At 32.9% G+C, this 18571-nt stretch overlaps 2 protein-coding genes across 2 annotated transcripts; both read left to right on the top strand.

Annotated features, from left to right (window-relative positions):
- The first annotated feature begins 706 nt into the window (after window positions 1-706).
- Window positions 707-6217, top strand: LOC140865550 (uncharacterized). The gene is made up of 10 exons (XM_073270225.1): window positions 707-945; window positions 1039-1090; window positions 1595-1701; window positions 2258-2303; window positions 3648-3782; window positions 3881-3970; window positions 4370-4501; window positions 4617-4700; window positions 4919-4983; window positions 5785-6217. Exons 1-10 carry the CDS (start codon window positions 833-835, stop codon window positions 5969-5971), a joined length of 1011 nt encoding a protein of 336 aa, XP_073126326.1. The 5' UTR covers window positions 707-832; the 3' UTR covers window positions 5972-6217.
- A 7593-nt stretch (window positions 6218-13810) lies between these two features.
- On the top strand, window positions 13811-15231 carry LOC140867733 (epsin-3-like). The gene is made up of 4 exons (XM_073272781.1): window positions 13811-13952; window positions 14082-14204; window positions 14507-14668; window positions 14802-15231. The coding sequence occupies exons 1-4, from the start codon at window positions 13837-13839 to the stop codon at window positions 15142-15144; spliced, it is 744 nt and encodes a 247-aa protein (XP_073128882.1). The 5' UTR covers window positions 13811-13836; the 3' UTR covers window positions 15145-15231.
- Window positions 15232-18571: the final 3340 nt, after the last annotated feature.

Raw genomic sequence — 18571 nt, 5'->3', positions numbered from 1 at the left:
ATCATCAATAATAATAATAAAAAGCGTATAAATAACTATTATTTTGATATATATTTAAAATATAATTTTTTTTATTAAAAATAATTCCATTTCATTCGTATTTCAGTTCAATTGGTATCAATGGTTGGAATGAAATATAACATTCATTCTATTGTCAATCTCATTCAATTTCTAGCTTATTTCATTTTCAACGTAATAATAATGTCCGGAATGATAATTGAAAATAGGCTTTGGGATTTATTTAGAATTTCCCCAAATGAATTAAATTGATAATCTATTTGGTAAAATTGACTTGAACAACACATAGATTTTGTGATCTGTTTAAAATCACCGCAAAAGCCTAGTGAGTAGAGGTGTAAAAATAAGTTAGGACCGTTGGGTTGGCCCGTCCCACCATACAAAATTAGTAGGTTGGGTTGACAATCTACCAATCCTCCTAAAAGGCGACCCGACCCGACCCGACCCGCCTAATGCTGGTTGTGGTGGGTTGCGGGTTAACCCGCAAAAACCCGTTAATTTACACGTGAGTCCGCCGGATTGGCCCGCCCTGCCACCTAAAATAGGTGGGTTGGGTTGGTGTTTTCCCAACCCACCTAAAATGTGGGTCGGTCCGCCCCGCCCCGCCTAATGATGAGTTAGAACTGGTTGTAGGCCGTGGCCCATTTTGACGCCCAGTAATCTACTAGTGAGCCAAACAAATATTTTACAGAAACTCGCAAATTTAGCAAAAGCCCTGATTTGGATTGGATTGGGTTCGAATAAATAATTTATTTTTCTGTGTTGCCTTCGAAATTGTGGGAGTTATCAGAGAAATTAAACCATTTGAACGAGAATGGAATTGATATGGATTTTGTTTCAATTGGTCTTGATCTTGGCTTCGGTTTTGGCTGTTGCATTAGCATCCGCTATTGTTTTCGAAACCTTTAGAAGAAAGTATAACCACACGTATGATGTCTGCCTCTAATCACTCGTCGGATTTCTTGTTTACTTTCTTATGAAACTTGTTATTTTATGCGTTTTTTTTTTTGGCTTTTTAAGCTGTCATGTTGAGGCCCCTCCTGTCTTTGAAGATCCAAATTCATTGAAGCCGGTAGGTGTCCCGATTCAACCTTTTTTTTTTTCATTGTTATTTTATCGGGATTGTGGTATTCATTCACTTGGATTGGTTTTTCTGTATGAAAACTCGATGGACAGTATAGTTGACTTGGATGAGCTTCTCAGTGCTGTGTAATTGACTAGTTTCCAGAGGATTTGCAGGAATGTATACTTTAATAAAAAAAAATGCAGTATTTTCTGATTGTTGACTAAAATCGAACAACAGGGACTGAAAAAGATTATCTTGTTAAGTACTTTGAAATAGATTTGGCAAAAAGTCATTGTCTTTTCACATCTTGTTTATGTTTCAAACAATTTTAAGAGTCTCACATGATATCAAGAAGGGTACTCGTTCAGAAAACAGGGAAATATTTATAGTGCACGCTGCACTGCATTATTCTGTTTAGTTTGAGGCACATTTCCTTGTACCTGGCTATAGTTCATTACATTTATGAACAGGGCTTTGATTCTGCTGCTGTGCTCAATTTCTATTTTACAGGTGAAGTGCCCTCATATCCTTGATCCTGCTGAGAAGTATATTTCTTTGATAGTTCCAGCATACAACGAGGAGTATAGGCTTCCAGGAGCTCTTGATGAAACCTTAAAGTAAACAACATTTCTTCTTTTTACTTTTGCGTCATTAATCTGTACATGTTTCATTATAATCCTTGCTTGCATGATATCAAAGTTGTAATTTAGCTATGTGTATCAAATTGGGTGGTTCTCATGCATAGTTACAGTTTGTTAGGAGACTGAAACTTGCCTTATCACGATATAGTTTTATCATCCTTCTCTGCTTCAGTATCACATATTATAATGATTTATGACAGTCTTCCCTGATTTTATTGTATGTACTTTTATGTGGTGAGCAAAAGGTTAATCAGGATTGAGGCGTATTGCTCTGAGAGGATATAGTAAAATAAGTATAAATTATTTGGTTCTATTGACTCTGATCAGTGAAACGTAAATCTTTCCTGTCCTACGAATAATCCATTATTATCAGACAGTGACACACATGCTCAAACTTGGATGAAACTTTTGATATGAAATCAGCTTTTTTAAAAAACTATAGGGTATGAAATTGTTGATTCTTCTCCAGTAAATATATTTGTCTTGACTGTAGAGGTAAATTTTTTATAAGTTTTCCAATGGTTCATTGTAGCTATCTTCAAGAACGTTCAGCAAAGGACAAGTCTTTTTCATATGAGGTAATTTAGTAAATTCAACTTTCTATTTATCATTGCTGCATCATCAGGGCTGGTTTCTTGCATTAGAAGTGTTGCATTGTCTTACTTGAAAGTTAACCCTCAAGTGTGGATAAAAAGTTTAGTTAATGGATTGGCAATCTCTTCCTAACTGTGGAACACTGTGAGTGCAAGACCGACAACAACAGAAGTGGAGTGAATAAGATTTACGATGGTTCTCTTAGAGTCTAATTGTTTGGATTTTTTAATTTTTCTGTGCTTTGTCTGACAGAGCTGCCTGGTTTTCAACTTTGTAGTTCTGAATGTTATTGTTGATACGATTTAGATGATTGGTATACAATAATGTTTACTGAGCTGATTATAAATTATGTGAATAATGGCCAAGTTATTGCTTGAAAGCTATTAAATCTCTTGTATCACTTGCATTAGGGGGTAATGACGTTTCCCAGGTGACTTTGGCTAAACTAAGATTTATATCTTGGGTGTACTCCACCATCGGAGCAAAGGTGCAAATATATTAATCTAACTGAAATGGTGCTTCTTTTGACTGCATGTATAGCTACTTGGCTAGTTTCATTGCTGTACACACCATGTATTAAATGGAGCTTGTTTAGTTTGCCATCTGCTGTTTATGCTGTTAAAAGAAATATGAGCTCAAGGTCTTCTTATACCTCATTCCCAACGAAAACGTCCCTGAGCGGGTAACTGATTATACGATATCCAATATTTGCAAACATCGGTTCATAGGATTGAAATCGTAATTGGAGCTGGGGTAGTTATACGAACCTAAATTGAAACCAGTTTTTACTTCTATTGTCATGTGCTTGCAACTAGATAATTTGATTTATGAGTTGAGAATGTAAATTTATTACATTTATCCTTTTGTTTAATCATGGTATAGGCTGTGCTACATCCTACTTGTTTTTTTTTCTCTCATGGATGATCTTTACTTTCATCTCTTTAGACATTGCACTGGCAATGAGCAAGATTCCCAGTTTTGTAAAGTTTAAGTGACAGCAGTAACGATCATAAATTCCCATGCCCAGTCTTGTACTCCTTGTCAATAATCAAATGATGAGAGCCCTCTAAGCTTGTGTGGACACTTTGACTATTGTCCAATAATTCTTGATCACCATTCCTCTCTATTTAAGTTGTTATTGCCTTAAGGTGGGTTTTTGGGTACTCGCTAGAACTAGCTTCCATATTTGTGAAATATGTAAAAGCAGCAGATTCTCTCATCCTGGTACATGTGTGCCCTGAGGATGCGTCATGCTATTTTCTACGCCTATTATAGAGAAATGGGTTCTTTCTAACATAGAACTTTCTAATGAATGAATACTTGAACAGGTGGTGATTGTTGATGATGGAAGTGCTGATGGAACCAAAAGAGTAGCTTTTGACTATGTGAAGAGGTACACCATAGACAATATAAGAGTAGTCCTTCTTGGAAGGAACCATGGGAAGGGTGAAGCAATAAGAAAAGTGAGTCAATTCTGAAAAATCTGTTCACCCAGTATGTTGTATTTTCTATAATGACCTGTCATTGAATCATAATGCTCTTGGAAAGCATTTCCAAACAGGGTGTGCTCCACTCACGTGGTGAACTAATATTAATGCTTGATGCTGATGGGGCAACTAAAGTGAGTGACCTTGAGAAACTAGAAAATCAGGTTGGTGACCATTTTCACGATCGGGAAGGTTGGTTCTTACACAAAATGTTATATTTGTGTGTGTGATATTTCTTTTCGGTTTTGATCGATAGTTTGGTACCCATACCAATTGTCTTGTCATAATTTTGACCAGAAGGTTTTGGGGGCCTCAGTGAGTGTGGTCCGATGTCTCCAATTCACTGAACATTCCATTCGATCCTCTTACTTATTTTTGTTTTCTAATGGTGGTACTTTTGTCTTTGTCCTCACTCCTGAATTTTACCGGAAGTCAGCTTCCGATCGCCTTCATGTGTCTTTTGGCTTGTAGTTAGTGGTCAAGTTTGCTTCAAACGATTCAAACCCGTCACTTGGCAGGCTTTTGATCAGGAAAAATGACATAATAGATGGTTTCCTCGTCAGATTCTCGCACTTGCTAAGGAGGAGCGCAAGTTTGGAGACTCTATAGCTTCCGATTCAACTGTGAGAATCTCGGATGTCCCAATTGCTGCTTTTGGGTCTCGTGCTCACCTTGAGGAGAAGGCTTTGGCAACAGTTGAGTCTTTTGGCTGTATAATTGCTATTTTGCATTATGACGTGGTTAAATCTATTTCATATGAATTGCTAGTGTGTAGTTCAAGTCTAATCAGAGGATCATCTCATGTTTCAGAGAAAGTGGTATCGCAATTTCTTGATGAAGGGATTTCATCTCGTAGTTCTGTTGGCTGCCGGTTCTGGAATTCGCGACACACAGGTACTACAGCTTCTCCGAGACTGTCTTTTATCCCCATATCAATTTTATTTCTATGTTTTCATATCATTTGGTTGCAGTTATGTTTGTTTGTCGGATGGACATTCTCTAATGCACTCTCCTATTCTCTCCGACTCTTGGAAACCTGAAAAAATGGCAGTATAGATTAAATATATCATACGTCTTAAGTTTGGTCATAGAAGCTCTTCTTCGTGTTTCAGTGTGGTTTTAAAATGTTCACCAGAGCTGCTGCGCGGAAGCTTTTCATGAATGTCCGCTTGAAACGGTAAGTTTCTCTTTGATCTCATGCCAGCATAGAGTCAAAAAAGAATTTAGAGCAGTGTTGCATGTATTTATCATTTTGCATCTCGTTTTCTGAAAGTTTGCTGTATTTCTTAAATTTTTCAATTTGAACCTGGTTAAGTCTATGACTAGGTGAGGTGTGATATTCTGAGTTTGATATTAAAAGCTTTTGTAACCTAATCTTAAATGTGATCTATCATCTATGTTGGACATGTTTTACTGAAAGAGCTATCTTCCTTGTGCACCCAGAAATAAACGTGTAAATCTGAAGTCAACGAGGTTGAAAGACTGGATCAAACCCTTAAGACCTTTGTGAATTCCTCCAAGGAGAAAAAATGAGTTACCTACAGGAAGCTTTAAAATGAGAATAGTAGTAATAAATAATGAAACATAATGAGGAATGCACAAGTTTTATAGATGATATGCAGTAGAGTATTTGTGGAACGAGGAAATCATATGATTGAAGTATGTAATCATTTTAATATAGCTTTTGTTTTATAATGAAGAACAAAAATGAATGGAGTTAGTCAATGGACAATGAAGTGTACACATAAACTGTTTAATTGTTTCGTAAAACCCCCAAATTGTTTCTAAATAAGCTCAATTATGGAATCCGGCTTGCCACTGTTTTTATATCAGTAACTGATCTGAGGCAGCTTTCAGCTGGCTGGAATGACAATATGGTGTGATGTGCCTTCTTCTAGGGATTATGGATAGAGAATATATAGGTAATAGTTCGAGTACTTGTGCAGTTGAAATAACCGTTGTGAACCTTGATTTTCAGGTGGTGCTTTGATGTTGAGTTAGTGTATTTGTCCAAATGGTTTCGCATCCCCGTGATCGAGATTTCCGTTAATTGGACTGAAATTCCTGGATCAAAGGTTAACTTATTAAGCATTCCCAACATGTTGTGGGAGATAGCTCTCATGTCGCTAGGCTACAGAACTGGCATGTGGAAAATTTACAGCTGATATTTAATCGGAGGTGCAGTGTAGTAAACCAACTCGGGTTTTTAAGCATGCAGATTGATGAAATTCTGCAGTAAAAAACCAGTTATAATGGACGAGGAAAGATGTGAACTTTTAGGACAGCTTCTGTTTTTGTTCTTGCATACCTGAGTGACAACTGCTGATTTGTAAGAAACTTGAGAGGTCAAACTGGCTCTTTTTCCATGGACATGAATTGGTTACACGGGGAGTTTCTTATTAAAATAGAACTTTCTAATGTATGAATAGTTGGTGAAGAGTAATCCTTCTCGCAAAGGGCCATGGCAAGGGTGAAGCAATATGACAAGTAATCCACAATTTAAGTAATTTTATGAAAAAATAATAATAATTAGAAACGATATTAAAACTTAAAATTTAAAGAGTTTTCAATTAATTAAAGCTTTGTGTGTCCCGAGTTTGAGATTTTCCCTTGCCCGATCCAAAAAAGAAAAAACGAAACTTTGAGTTGGGTGCCTAACTTCTAGAAAAGAGAATACTACATAATAATAAAATCATGGATGATTCCAAGTCTCGGTGTTTTTATATAAAGATATTGCAGTAAACATCTCACTTGAAAACAAAAAAATACAAATGTATATCATATGTTAATTTTCAAGTGAGATATTCGCGTGAAAAAAAATATACGGAGAATTTTTCTGCAATACTATAACAAACTGTATGTAGTCGAGAATGATGTTATTAATGAATAGTTTGTATTCTTCTTAAAAAAAAAAAAACAAAAAAAACTGTATGTAGTCAAAAATAGAAGGATTTATTGTAAATTATATATTAAAATTAGATTGAAAATTATTGTGATGGTGATGTGATAATATTTTTAATTTTTGATTATGTAATAGATGACATATTTATTTCTTGGACATTTCTTAATTGATGGTCTATAAATAGACCTCAATATTTGTGAAGAAAATACACAATTTTAGAGAGAAGAATTATAAAGTGTAGTGTTTGATATATTTTGAGTTTTGGAGTTTTTACTTTTTACTATAAATTTTTACTTTTTCACAACACGTTATCAGCACGATCGCTCGAAGGTTCTCTATATTTTCCGACGCTTCAAAATACAAGAAGAAGTCAAAAATATTCAACAAGTAAGAATTTTTATTTTACTGTTTATATATTTTTATTGTGTATATATTTAATATATAATATCATGTTATTATCAAAAAATAAGTTTTTTTTTCAAAACTTGTTATAAATCCTGGGAGGATGTTAAGACGACATCCCACACTCACGGTAAGGGATACGACAAGTATAAAAGCCTATAAGGTTTTTAAACAATAACGTGATATTATATATATTTATTATGTATATATACTAACTATATTAATATATAATTTCATGTTATTATATAAGAGGTTGTCTATGACACTGACCTTATAATAACGTGATATGATATATATTTATTTTGTATATATACTAACTATATATAATTTCAGGTTATTATATAAGAGGTTGTCTATGACACTGACCTTATAATAACGTGATATGATATATATTTTATTGCGTATATATGCACTAACCATATTTGTATAATTTCACAATATTATATAAAAGGAGTCTATGACACCTCATTATAATAATGTGATATGATATACATAATTATTTAATTATGATTATCATTATATGCATTACATGATTATCACGAATTTTTATTCAACTCATAATCATTTTTTTCTTACCACCAACGGTCACAAACGGTCATAAACGGCTAGTTTTTTGCCTATAAATATGTTCACTCAAACTCATTTTCAATCACACCAAAATCATTCTTTCTCCCAAAATAATTTCTCCTCGGTTTTTATTCGAAAAAGAAGAAGATGGAGTTTTTGGCATTTATAAGGCTTTTTCTCATATCAACTATGATCATCATGCTCACGAGTTTTGTACTCATCGGCGATTTTCCATCACAGATTTTTTATCTATTTGTATACGCACTTGTAATCTTCGTTTATCCATTATTTTGTATTATCATATTAATGGAAATTAACTAATAAAATGCATTGTTATTTTTCTAGCACCACCATGTCAAATTTGGCAAAACTTAAATTCTTTGCTCTCGATATCACTAGAAAAGAACAACGAATTGTTAATGAAAATCATCAATCCCGACCCACTGGATCAACGACATTTCCTGAAGCAAATGTCGTAATGAAAAATAAAAACCAAAATCAAAGGCATAAACAAGATTTTGGTCGTGGTCGAGGAAGTGGATGTGGTCATGAACGTGGACGTAAAAATGACCACGGTCGTGGTTACGGCCGTGGATATGAAAATAATCGAGATAGTTACTTCAATAACTAATCTCAAAAGAACGTCACGAACCACACAAAAAGGCAGCATGAAAATATGAGTGAAAATAAAAATCACTCAAAAAGATATGAGAATGCTTGTTATAAATGTGGCACTCCAAGACATTGGTCATGTAACCCTGAGCACTTATGTAAGCTCTTTAAAGTATCGATAAAGGGGAAAGAAAAAAAGACCAATTTTGTTGAAAACAGTAACCATTTAAGTGGTTCAACTTATTTCAATGCTGCCGATTTTTCAAATGATTTCGAGAACATTGATTAATATATTGGTGAGACTAAAATATAACATGCTATATTTTTCATGCATTCTTATAAAGCATGTTATATTTTGCATTGTAATTAATTTTTCTTTATTATATTTTTGTGAAGTTTGATATGGAAAATGCTATGAGCAAACATGGAAATAATACCATGGAAATTTGCATACCAGATAGTGGTACCACACATACTAATCTGCGAGATGAAAGATATTTCTTGGAAATAAAACCAACAAAAACAATGGTGAATACAATATCAGGTCCTGTAGACTTGATTGAGGGTTGTGGAAAAGCACATTTTTGTTACCTAATGGTACAAAATTTTTGATAAATGATGCTTTGTATTCACCAAAATCGAAAAAAAATTTGTTGAGTTTTAATAACATATACTCTCATGGGTATGATATTGAGACGATAACTGATGGAAATCAGAAATATATGTGTCTTACCACATATAAATCAGGAAAGAAATATGTAGTTGAAAAATTATCAATGCTCCCTACTGGATTGCATTATACACATATAAGGCCAATCGAATCAAATATGGTGGTTAATAGTTCTTCAATATTAACAAATTGGCATGATCGATTGGGACATCCTGGTTCAATAATGATGCGAAAAATTATTGAAAATACGCATGGTCATCCATTGAAAGACCAGAAGATCTTTCAGAATAATAAGTTTCAATGTAAAGCATGTTCTCTTGGAAAACTTATTATAAGACCATCGCCAGCTAAAATCCAAACAAAATCACCCATATTTCTTGAACGTATTCAGGGTGATATTTGTGGGCCAATTCATCCACCATGTGGACCATTTCGATACTTTATGGTATTGATCGATGCCTCTAGCAGATGGTCACATGTATGCTTATTGTCAACTCGGAATGTGGCATTTGCAAGATTGATGGCTCAAATAATAAAATTGCGAAATCAATCCCGATTATACAATCAAGAAAATAAAACTTGATAATGCTGGAGAATTTACATCCCAGACTTTCAATGATTATTGTATGTCAATGGGAATCACTGTTGAACTTCCTGTAGCTCATGTTCATACGCAAAATGGATTAGCTGAATCATTGATTAAACGTCTACAACTGATTGCTAGACCAATGATTATGAAAACAAAACTCCCTATTTCTATATGGGAACATTCAATTTTACATGCTGCGGCATTAATTCGCATCAGACCAAGTGCATATCATAAATTCTCCCCATTGCAACTTGCATTTGGTAAAGAACCAAATATCTCTCATCTGAGAATTTTTGGATGTATGGTTTATGTGCCTATTGCACCACCTCAACGATCAAAAATGGGTCCACAAAGAAAAATCGGTATTTATATCGGTTATGATAGTTCATCAATCATTCGATATCTTGAGCCTCAGACAGGCGATGTGTTTACAGCACGCTTTGCTGATTGTCATTTTAATGAAGAAATCTTCCCAGTGTTAGGGGGAGAAAAGAAACACATCGAAAAAGAAATCACATGGTATGTACCATCATTGTTACATTTGGATCCAAGGACCAAACAATGTGAGAAAGATGTACAACAAATTGTACACTTGCAAAGAATTGCAAATCAAATGCCAGATGCATTTGCAAACACAAAAGGGGTAACAAAATCATATATACACGCTGTAAATGCCCCTGCTCGAATTGAAATTCCAAAGAAACAAATTGAAGACACTCATGATGTCATAAAACTCTTGAAGCGTGGAAGGCCAGTCGGTTCCAAGGATAAAAATCCTCGGAAAAGAAAAGGCATAGAGAAGCACGATGATCATAAAATAGAAAATGGTGTTCCAGAAGAAATACCTAATGATGAAAATGTTCTGTCAGAACCACAAACTGACGAGAATCGTGAAATCTCTATCAATTATATTAATACTGGAAAAATATGGAACCGAAAAGACATAGAAGATATTGATGAGATATTTTCTTATAATGTGGCTTGTGACATCATAAATGAAAATGGGATCATGAACCAAAATCTTTTGGTGAATGTAAAACTCGTCATGATTGGGCCAAATGGAAAGATGTCATCCAGGTTGAATTGGATTCGCTGAATAAACGTAATGTTTTTGGACCTATAGTCCTCACATCTGAAGGTGTAAAACCTGTTGGATACAAATGGGTTTTTATTCGAAAGCGAAATGAGAAAAATGAAATATCAGATATAAAGCTAGACTTGTTGACAAGGTTTTTCTCAAAGGCCTGAAATTGATTATGAAGAAACGTATTCTCCTGTTATGGATGCAATTACGTTTCGATATTTGATAAGTTTGGCAGTGTCTGAAAATTTGGAAATGTGTCTTATGGATGTTGTTACAGCTTACTTATACGATCACTTGATAGTGATATATACATGAAAATCCCTGAAGGATTTAAGATGCCTGAAGCACAAAGTTCAAAACCCAGAGAATTTTATTCTGTAAAATTGCAAAGATCATTATATGGGTTAAAGCAATCCGGCCGAATGTGGTATAATCGGCTAAGTGAGGACTTGATGAAAAAGGGATATGTAAATAATCCAATATGCCCTTGTGTTTTCATCAAGAAAACAACATCCGGATGTGTAATTATTGCTGTATATGTTGATGATTTAAACATCATTGGAACGAATAAAGAAATTCAAGAAGTTATGATGTACTTGAAGGAAGAATTCGAAATGAAGGATCTTGGAAAAACCAAGTATTGTCTGGGTTTGCAAATCGAACAAAAAGAACGTGGAATTTTTGTTCACCAGGCAAATTATACAGAAAAGATCCTTAAACGTTTTAATATGGATAAATCAAATCCATTAAGTACTCCAATGGTTGTAAGATCATTAAACATAGAAAAGGATCCATTCCGTCCATGTGGAGATGATGAAGTTATTCTTGGTCCTGAAGTACCATATCTAAGTGTCATTGGTGCCCTTATGTATCTTGCAAATTGCACTAGACCTGATATATCTTTTGCTGTAAATTTATTGGCAAGATTCAGTTCATATCCAACAAAGAGGCACTGGAACGGAATTAAGCATATATTTCGTTATCTACGAGGAACGACAGATTTGGGACTTTTGTACTCAAAAGACATCAATCAAAGTATCATTGGTTATGCTGATGCTGGATATTTATCTGATCCACATAAGGCACGTTCCCAAACCGGATATGTATTTACTCGTGGAGGCACCGCAATTTCTTGGCGTTCAAAGAAACAAACACTCGTAACAACTTCATCAAATCACGCCGAGATTATTGCATTACATGAAGCAAGTCGTGAATGTGTATGGTTAAAATCAATGACACAACATATCCAAACTTCTTGTGGATTATCAGTAGACAAGAAGCCTGTGACGTTGTATGAAGACAATGCTGCATGTATTTCTCAAATGAAAGAAAGATACATCAAAAGTGACAGAACCAAACATATCCCCCCAAAGTTCTTTGCCTACACTCAAGAGCTTGAGAAGAATAAAGATATTGATATCTGTTATATTCAATCAAGTGAGAACTCATCAGATCTCTTCACAAAGGCACTTCCCACGACGATATTCAGAAAGCATATATACAACATTGGGATGCGCAATCTACGAAATATGTGAAGAATCACTCATGTTAACATGAGGGGGAGTTTACGTGGCTGCACTCTTTTTTCCTTGCTATGATTTTTATCCCACTGGATTTTTCCTAGTAAGGTTTTTAACGAGGCAGTATACAAACACGTAATATCACGATCATCATCACAAGGGGGAGTATTGTAAATTATATATTAAAATTAGATTGAAAATTATTGTGATGGTGATGTGATAATATTTTTAATTTTTGATTATGTAATAGATGACATATTTATTTCTTGGACATTTCTTAATTGATGGTCTATAAATAGACCTCAATATTTGTGAAGAAAATACACAATTTTAGAGAGAAGAATTATAAAGTGTAGTGTTTGATATATTTTGAGTTTTGGAGTTTTTACTTTTTACTATAAATTTTTACTTTTTCACAGCAGGATTTTAATTGTTATTAATTAAATATCTTCTTGTCAATAGTAAAAATCTTGACCACGTTTTTCAACAAAATGTTTATGGTCAACCTTCGGTTGTCCGCGAGGCACGAGTGCTTTAAAAACAAATTTTGAATATTATCATGTAATATGGTCAATCTCTTTGAATTTTATATGTGGACTCAAAGCAATATATATCAATGGACACTTTATGAGTAGGAAAATATATAATATAAATTAGAAACATAGCACATGTAACACGTGTGTAAAAGAAAATGGGAAAGAAATTGAGCGGAAGGGAGGATAAAAAGAGTTATGTGAGCAGTTGATAAGATCCGAAAATTTGAAGGGTTTAGTTTTTTAAATATGTGAAAATAGAACGTGTGGAGTGATTTTTACAAAAAAAAAATGTTGGAGAAATATAAATTATTATTTCATTCATATTGAATTCTATCAATCCAAAGCCTTGAAGAGTAATAAGCGAAAAAATTTTTGGTGTCTTCCAAATCAGTTATCCTAGCATGCTTTTTTTTAAATAAAATAGTATAGATATACACACACTTGATCTTTTGCACACATTATATATTTATATAATCTAATATTTATCTAATAAATATATATATATATTTTTTTAAAATTAACATTTTTTTTCATTTTTTATAAAAAAAAATATAGATAAAAATACGATATTAATCATTTTCATAATCACTTATTTATTTATATTTCCTAATGTGATAAGGCCACTTCTGCTTTAGTAAAGCACAAGCCGTCCAACTCGTAAGCCAAACATGGAAAACAAAGAAAGAAAACCCAATCAAAAATTGACAATTGAAATGCCTGTTTTTTGTTTTTCTTATAGTATAATCACAATTGTTGTCAAATGTTGACCCAAATAATGTCAAATGAAATCATATAATTACTTATTAAAATAATGTTGGCCTAATAATTATATACGTAAATCCACTTTCTAGAGTGGTTCAAGTGTAGTTCCATTATACTTTGGTAATGGAGTGGTCATGAATATTATTCAACATCACCCCAACTACTCCCCATTCGTTCCTACATATATACACATATAATAATAATAATAATAATAATAATAATAATAATAACAACTAATATTGCATGCTGTTAATTAAGCACCGCTGAAATCAATAATTAATTAGACTAGTGCATGGTATGTGCGTATATATATAGATAGACGAAGCTCCTGAAATATAATTAGAATTGTTGGTGATTAATTTGAGAGAGAAATAATTAAGACTAAAATGGGTTCTGCTTCGGGATTGATGGGAGATTTGAAGAGGCAAGCTTCGCTGTTCTTGAAGGACAAAATATTGAAGAGAGCCAGATTGGTTTTAATGGATGCTACACCTGCACAATTGTAAGCTATTTATGTTGGTTTATGAATTAAATCTCATGCATGCATGCATTTTATAATTATAATTTGAGTTTCGGTTCTGAATAATATATAAATAATTTGGTACTTAATTGATTATATATATATTATTAGATTGACAGAAGAAATAACAAATGGAGATTCATGTGCACAAGATGCGTCTGCCATGAGGATCATCTCTCGTGCCGCTTTCGAGGTCGACGATTACGAAAGAATCGTCCATATCCTGCATCACAGGTTTGCAATATATATACATATGATCGCTCTTTTAATTTGTTCTTTATAAGTTTTGATTTGGTTCCGCACACATAAACGTCACGTTAGAAATTTGATCAAAACTGACAAAAAAAAAAAAGAAAAAAGAAAAAGAAAGACAAGGTTAGTGTAATGAAACTGAAATCATAATTTAGTTTTTTTTTTTACATGAGTTTTTTGAGGCGGAGTTCTCAAAATCTTTAATAGCTAGACAAATTAAGAAAAAGGGTTATATTAACTAATTTGAGAGTGAAATTAATTAGTATTTGAATGACAAAATTCAGGTTGTCAAAATTTGAAACATGGAATTGGAGGGCCTCTTATAATGCTCTTGTGGTGTTGGAATACCTGCTCACCCATGGACCTCTACGAGTCGCTGAGGAATTTCAAACTGATCACCAAACTATTACACATATGGCTACGTTACACTATGTCGACCACAAAGGGTACGTTCATATCAATATATATTATTTTCTTCCGTCTCATCCTATTTAACATTAATAGGGTTATGCTACATGTACAACACGTACGTCTTTCTTGATTAATCTCATCAATTTGTAAACTTCTTAAAACGTACAGGTTCGATTGGGGATTGAGTGTGAAGGAGAAATCAGACAGGATAAGAAGGCTTCTCCAAGACAAGTCGTATCTGGCGGATGAGAGGGCCAAGGCAAGGAAACTTAGCATGGGAATCAAAGGATTTGGTAGTTTTAACATCGACGTTGGGAATTCGAAACACGTGATCTCCGGTGATCATCATCGTCTTCTGCATCATAGTCAAAAGGACGTTAAATTCGACGGATACAAAGCCGAGCTGGTGTCGAATGGCAGCCATGATCAATATGTTATGGAAGAGGATCATCCATTTTGGGATCATAGAGAGTCACACAGTACCAGTGTCTCACTTCTGTCTGCCATATAATTCATGGAAAATAATATTGCATTTTTTTTTCTATTTTTAAAATTTTGAGCTAGATCATTATGCAATTTTTAATTCCTTTGTTACATATATTCTACTTTGTAATATATATACATTTGTTACCTTAAACAAATCTTACAAAAATATTTGGTTCAAATTTTAATTTCTTTGTTACATACTAACCACTTTGGTATTTACTTATATCAAACACCAATTTTGCCCCAACATTATATTAGATGTCAAACTCTGATTCTTTGGATTTCGTTTGGCCATGTAATTAATTTTTTTTTTTTTAGTTTTTTATAAGTAAAAAAATTTAAAATATGTGTTTGTAAAAAGATTTTTACAATTTTTTTTGAAATATATATTTTAAAAAGTTTTATCCAAGTATAGTTTTTAAAAAAACAATTGAGAGCTAGATGTTTTTAGAATATAAAACAATGATGAAAATGAAAACAATATTACTTTTGTTGAAAATATGATATTATTATTATTTAAAGTTGAATGTTGAATGTTGAATGTTGAATCTTGAGTTGTAAAATGTGAAAAATTAGTGTGTGATGATGTATTAATATTTGGACTAATCTCCAAATGAGGTCTATAAATAGGTCTCTCCATTTGTGTAGAAAATCACAATTGAATTGACAGAGAAAAATTTGTGAAGTTCCAAACCCATACTGGATTTCACTCCTTTTAGAGTTTGATATATTTTGAGTTTTGGAATTTTTACTTTTTACCGTAAATTTTTATTTTTTTACAACACGTTATCAGCACGATCGCTTGAAGGTTCTCTATAATTTTCGACGCTCCAAAACACAAGGAGAAGACAAAAATATTCAACAAGTAAGAATATTTATTTGACTGTTTATATATTTTTACTATGTATATATATTAATATATAATTTCATGTTATTATATAAAAGGATGTCTATGACACCGACCTTATAATAACGTGATATGATATATATTCATTATGTATATATACTAACTATATTAATATATAATTTCATGTTATTATATAAAAGGATGTCTATGACACCGATCTTATAATACCGTGATATGATATATATTTATTTATGTATATATACTAACTATATTAACTATATAATTTCATGTTAATTAGATAAAAGGGAAAAATGTCTATGGCACCGACCTTATAAATAACGTGATACTGATATATATTATTTGTGTTATTTATATACTATTCATATTCGTATAATCTTCATTTTATTATATAAGAGGATGCCTATGACACCGATCTTATAAATAATGTGATTATGATATACTAATAATTATTTAATCATGATGATCATTTATATGCATCACATGATTATCACAAATTTTTATTCAACACATAACTCGTTTTTTTTACCCCCAACGTTCACAAACGGAACGAAAACGGCTAGTTTTTTGCCTATAAATAATGTTCACTCAACTCATTTCAATCACAAAACCCAAATTAAACTCTTTTTCTCACAAAATATTTTCTCCTCGGTTTAGTTTTCGAAAAAGAAGATGATGACATTTCTAAGGCTATTGTTTCATAACGATTATGATCATCATGCTTAACAGATGAGTCTTTTATTTATCGGTTATTAAATCCCAACCACGAACTTTTTCTCTAATTTGTTACACATACTTGTAATCTTCGTATCTTTCATTATTTTGTAATTATTCATATTAATAAAAAAAAAAAAAAATTTTAAAAAAAACCTTAATAAAATGCATTGTTATTTTCTAGTACCTACCCATGGACAAATTTGGCAAAGATTGAATTCGTTGCGCTCGATATCACTGGAAAAGGAATTATATTTCCATGGACTTCTCGATGTAGAAATGCATCTTGATTCATTGGTTCTAAGTTGATACCATCAAGAAAATAATATATCAATCCTCACAAGACAAAAGCAAAGTCTATGATTTTTCTTACGTAGACATCTTGGTGTGAAGGATTGAAATGTGAGTATACTCACAGAAAAAGACACGATGATTTTATGGAAAGGGCTGAAAGAAAGATTTGAGATTTTCAAGGGAAGTAATAATTTTGACTGCCCGTGATGAATGGAATAACGTTGAGATTTCAAGACTTTAAAAAGATTCAAGTGATTACAATTCTGTCTGCGATGTTACTCGGAATAGTCTTGCAATTGAAATTTTTGGGCATGTTGTTACTGAAATGGAAATGCTTGAAAAAAACATTTTCCACTTTTCACGCATCGAATATAACTCCTACAACAACAGTATAGAGTGTGTGGATATTCAAGATTATTCTGAACTCATCGCATGTATTCTGGTGGCAGGGAAAAAAACAACGATTTGTTAGTGAGAAATTATCAATCTCGACCCAATCTGGATCAACGGCATTTCCAGAATCAAATGTCGTAATTAAAAAATGAAAACCAAATCAATAGGAATCGACAAGAATTTGGTCGTGGACGAGGTCGAGGACGTGGACAGTGAACGATAAAAAATGATCGCGGTCGTGGTCCGCGGCCGTGGATATGAAAATAATCAAGATAGTTACTTTCAATAACTCATCTCAAAAAAACGTCACGAACCATCCACCCAAAAATGGCAAGCAATGAAATAAAAACGAGTCAAAATGAAAATCACTCAAAAAGATCTGAGAGATGTTTGTTATAGATGTGGCACACTCCAGGACATTGGTCCATATTTGTCGACCACCCAGAGTACCTGTGTAAGCTCTATAAAGAATCCGACATAGGGGGATAAGGAAAAGAGACCAATTTTGGTTGAAAATAGTAACCATTCAAGTGGTTTCAACTCATTTCGATGCTGCTGATTTTTCAAATGATTTCAAGGACATTGATTAGATATATTGGTGGGACTATAATGGTTATACATACTGTATTTTTCATGTATTTTTTGTATTTATGAAACCATGTTATATTTTTCATATCAATGTCATTAATTTTCTTTATTGCATATTTCTTTTGAAGTGTCAAAATGGAAAACGGTATGAGCAAAGCTAAACAAGGAAATAATCTCATGGGAAGTTTGCATACCCAAATAGTGGTACAACGCCCACTATTCTCCGAGATAAAATAAAAAAATTTTTATTTTTAACAATTTTTTTTTTTTACTTGGAATTAAAACCTAACAAAAACAATGGTGAATAACAATATAAGGTCCTGTAGACTTGATTGAAGGTTTGTGGAAAAGGCACATTTTTTTGTTACCTAATGGTACACAATTTTGTATAAATTAATGCTTTAATATTCACCACAATCAAAAAAAACATTTGTTTGATTTTTAATGAACATGTATTCTTCATGTGTAATGATACTGTGACGATATATTGATGGAAATCAGAAAATATAATGTGTCTTATACCAACATATAAATCAAGAAAAAAAATATGATGGCTTGAAAAATTATCAATGCTCCCTACTGTATTGCAATTATACTC

The sequence above is a fragment of the Henckelia pumila genome, chromosome 4 (assembly GCF_033568475.1).
Source record: "Henckelia pumila isolate YLH828 chromosome 4, ASM3356847v2, whole genome shotgun sequence".
In the NCBI taxonomy this organism is placed as follows: Eukaryota; Viridiplantae; Streptophyta; class Magnoliopsida; order Lamiales; family Gesneriaceae; genus Henckelia; species Henckelia pumila.
Note: the sequence above shows the minus strand (reverse complement) of the source record. Positions and strands in the feature narration are given on the sequence as shown.

Coding starts and splice junctions, on each gene's coding strand:
- LOC140865550 (XM_073270225.1), top strand. CDS start 833: ATGGAATTGATATGGATTTTGTTTCAATTGGTCTTGATCTTGGCTTCG. Junction 2,304..3,647: donor ACAAGTCTTTTTCATATGAG/GTAATTTAGTAA, acceptor ATACTTGAACAG/GTGGTGATTGTTGATGATGG. Junction 4,701..4,918: donor CTGGAATTCGCGACACACAG/GTACTACAGCTT, acceptor TTCGTGTTTCAG/TGTGGTTTTAAAATGTTCAC.
- LOC140867733 (XM_073272781.1), top strand. CDS start 13,837: ATGGGTTCTGCTTCGGGATTGATGGGAGATTTGAAGAGGCAAGCTTCG. Junction 13,953..14,081: donor GATGCTACACCTGCACAATT/GTAAGCTATTTA, acceptor ATATATTATTAG/ATTGACAGAAGAAATAACAA. Junction 14,205..14,506: donor GTCCATATCCTGCATCACAG/GTTTGCAATATA, acceptor GACAAAATTCAG/GTTGTCAAAATTTGAAACAT.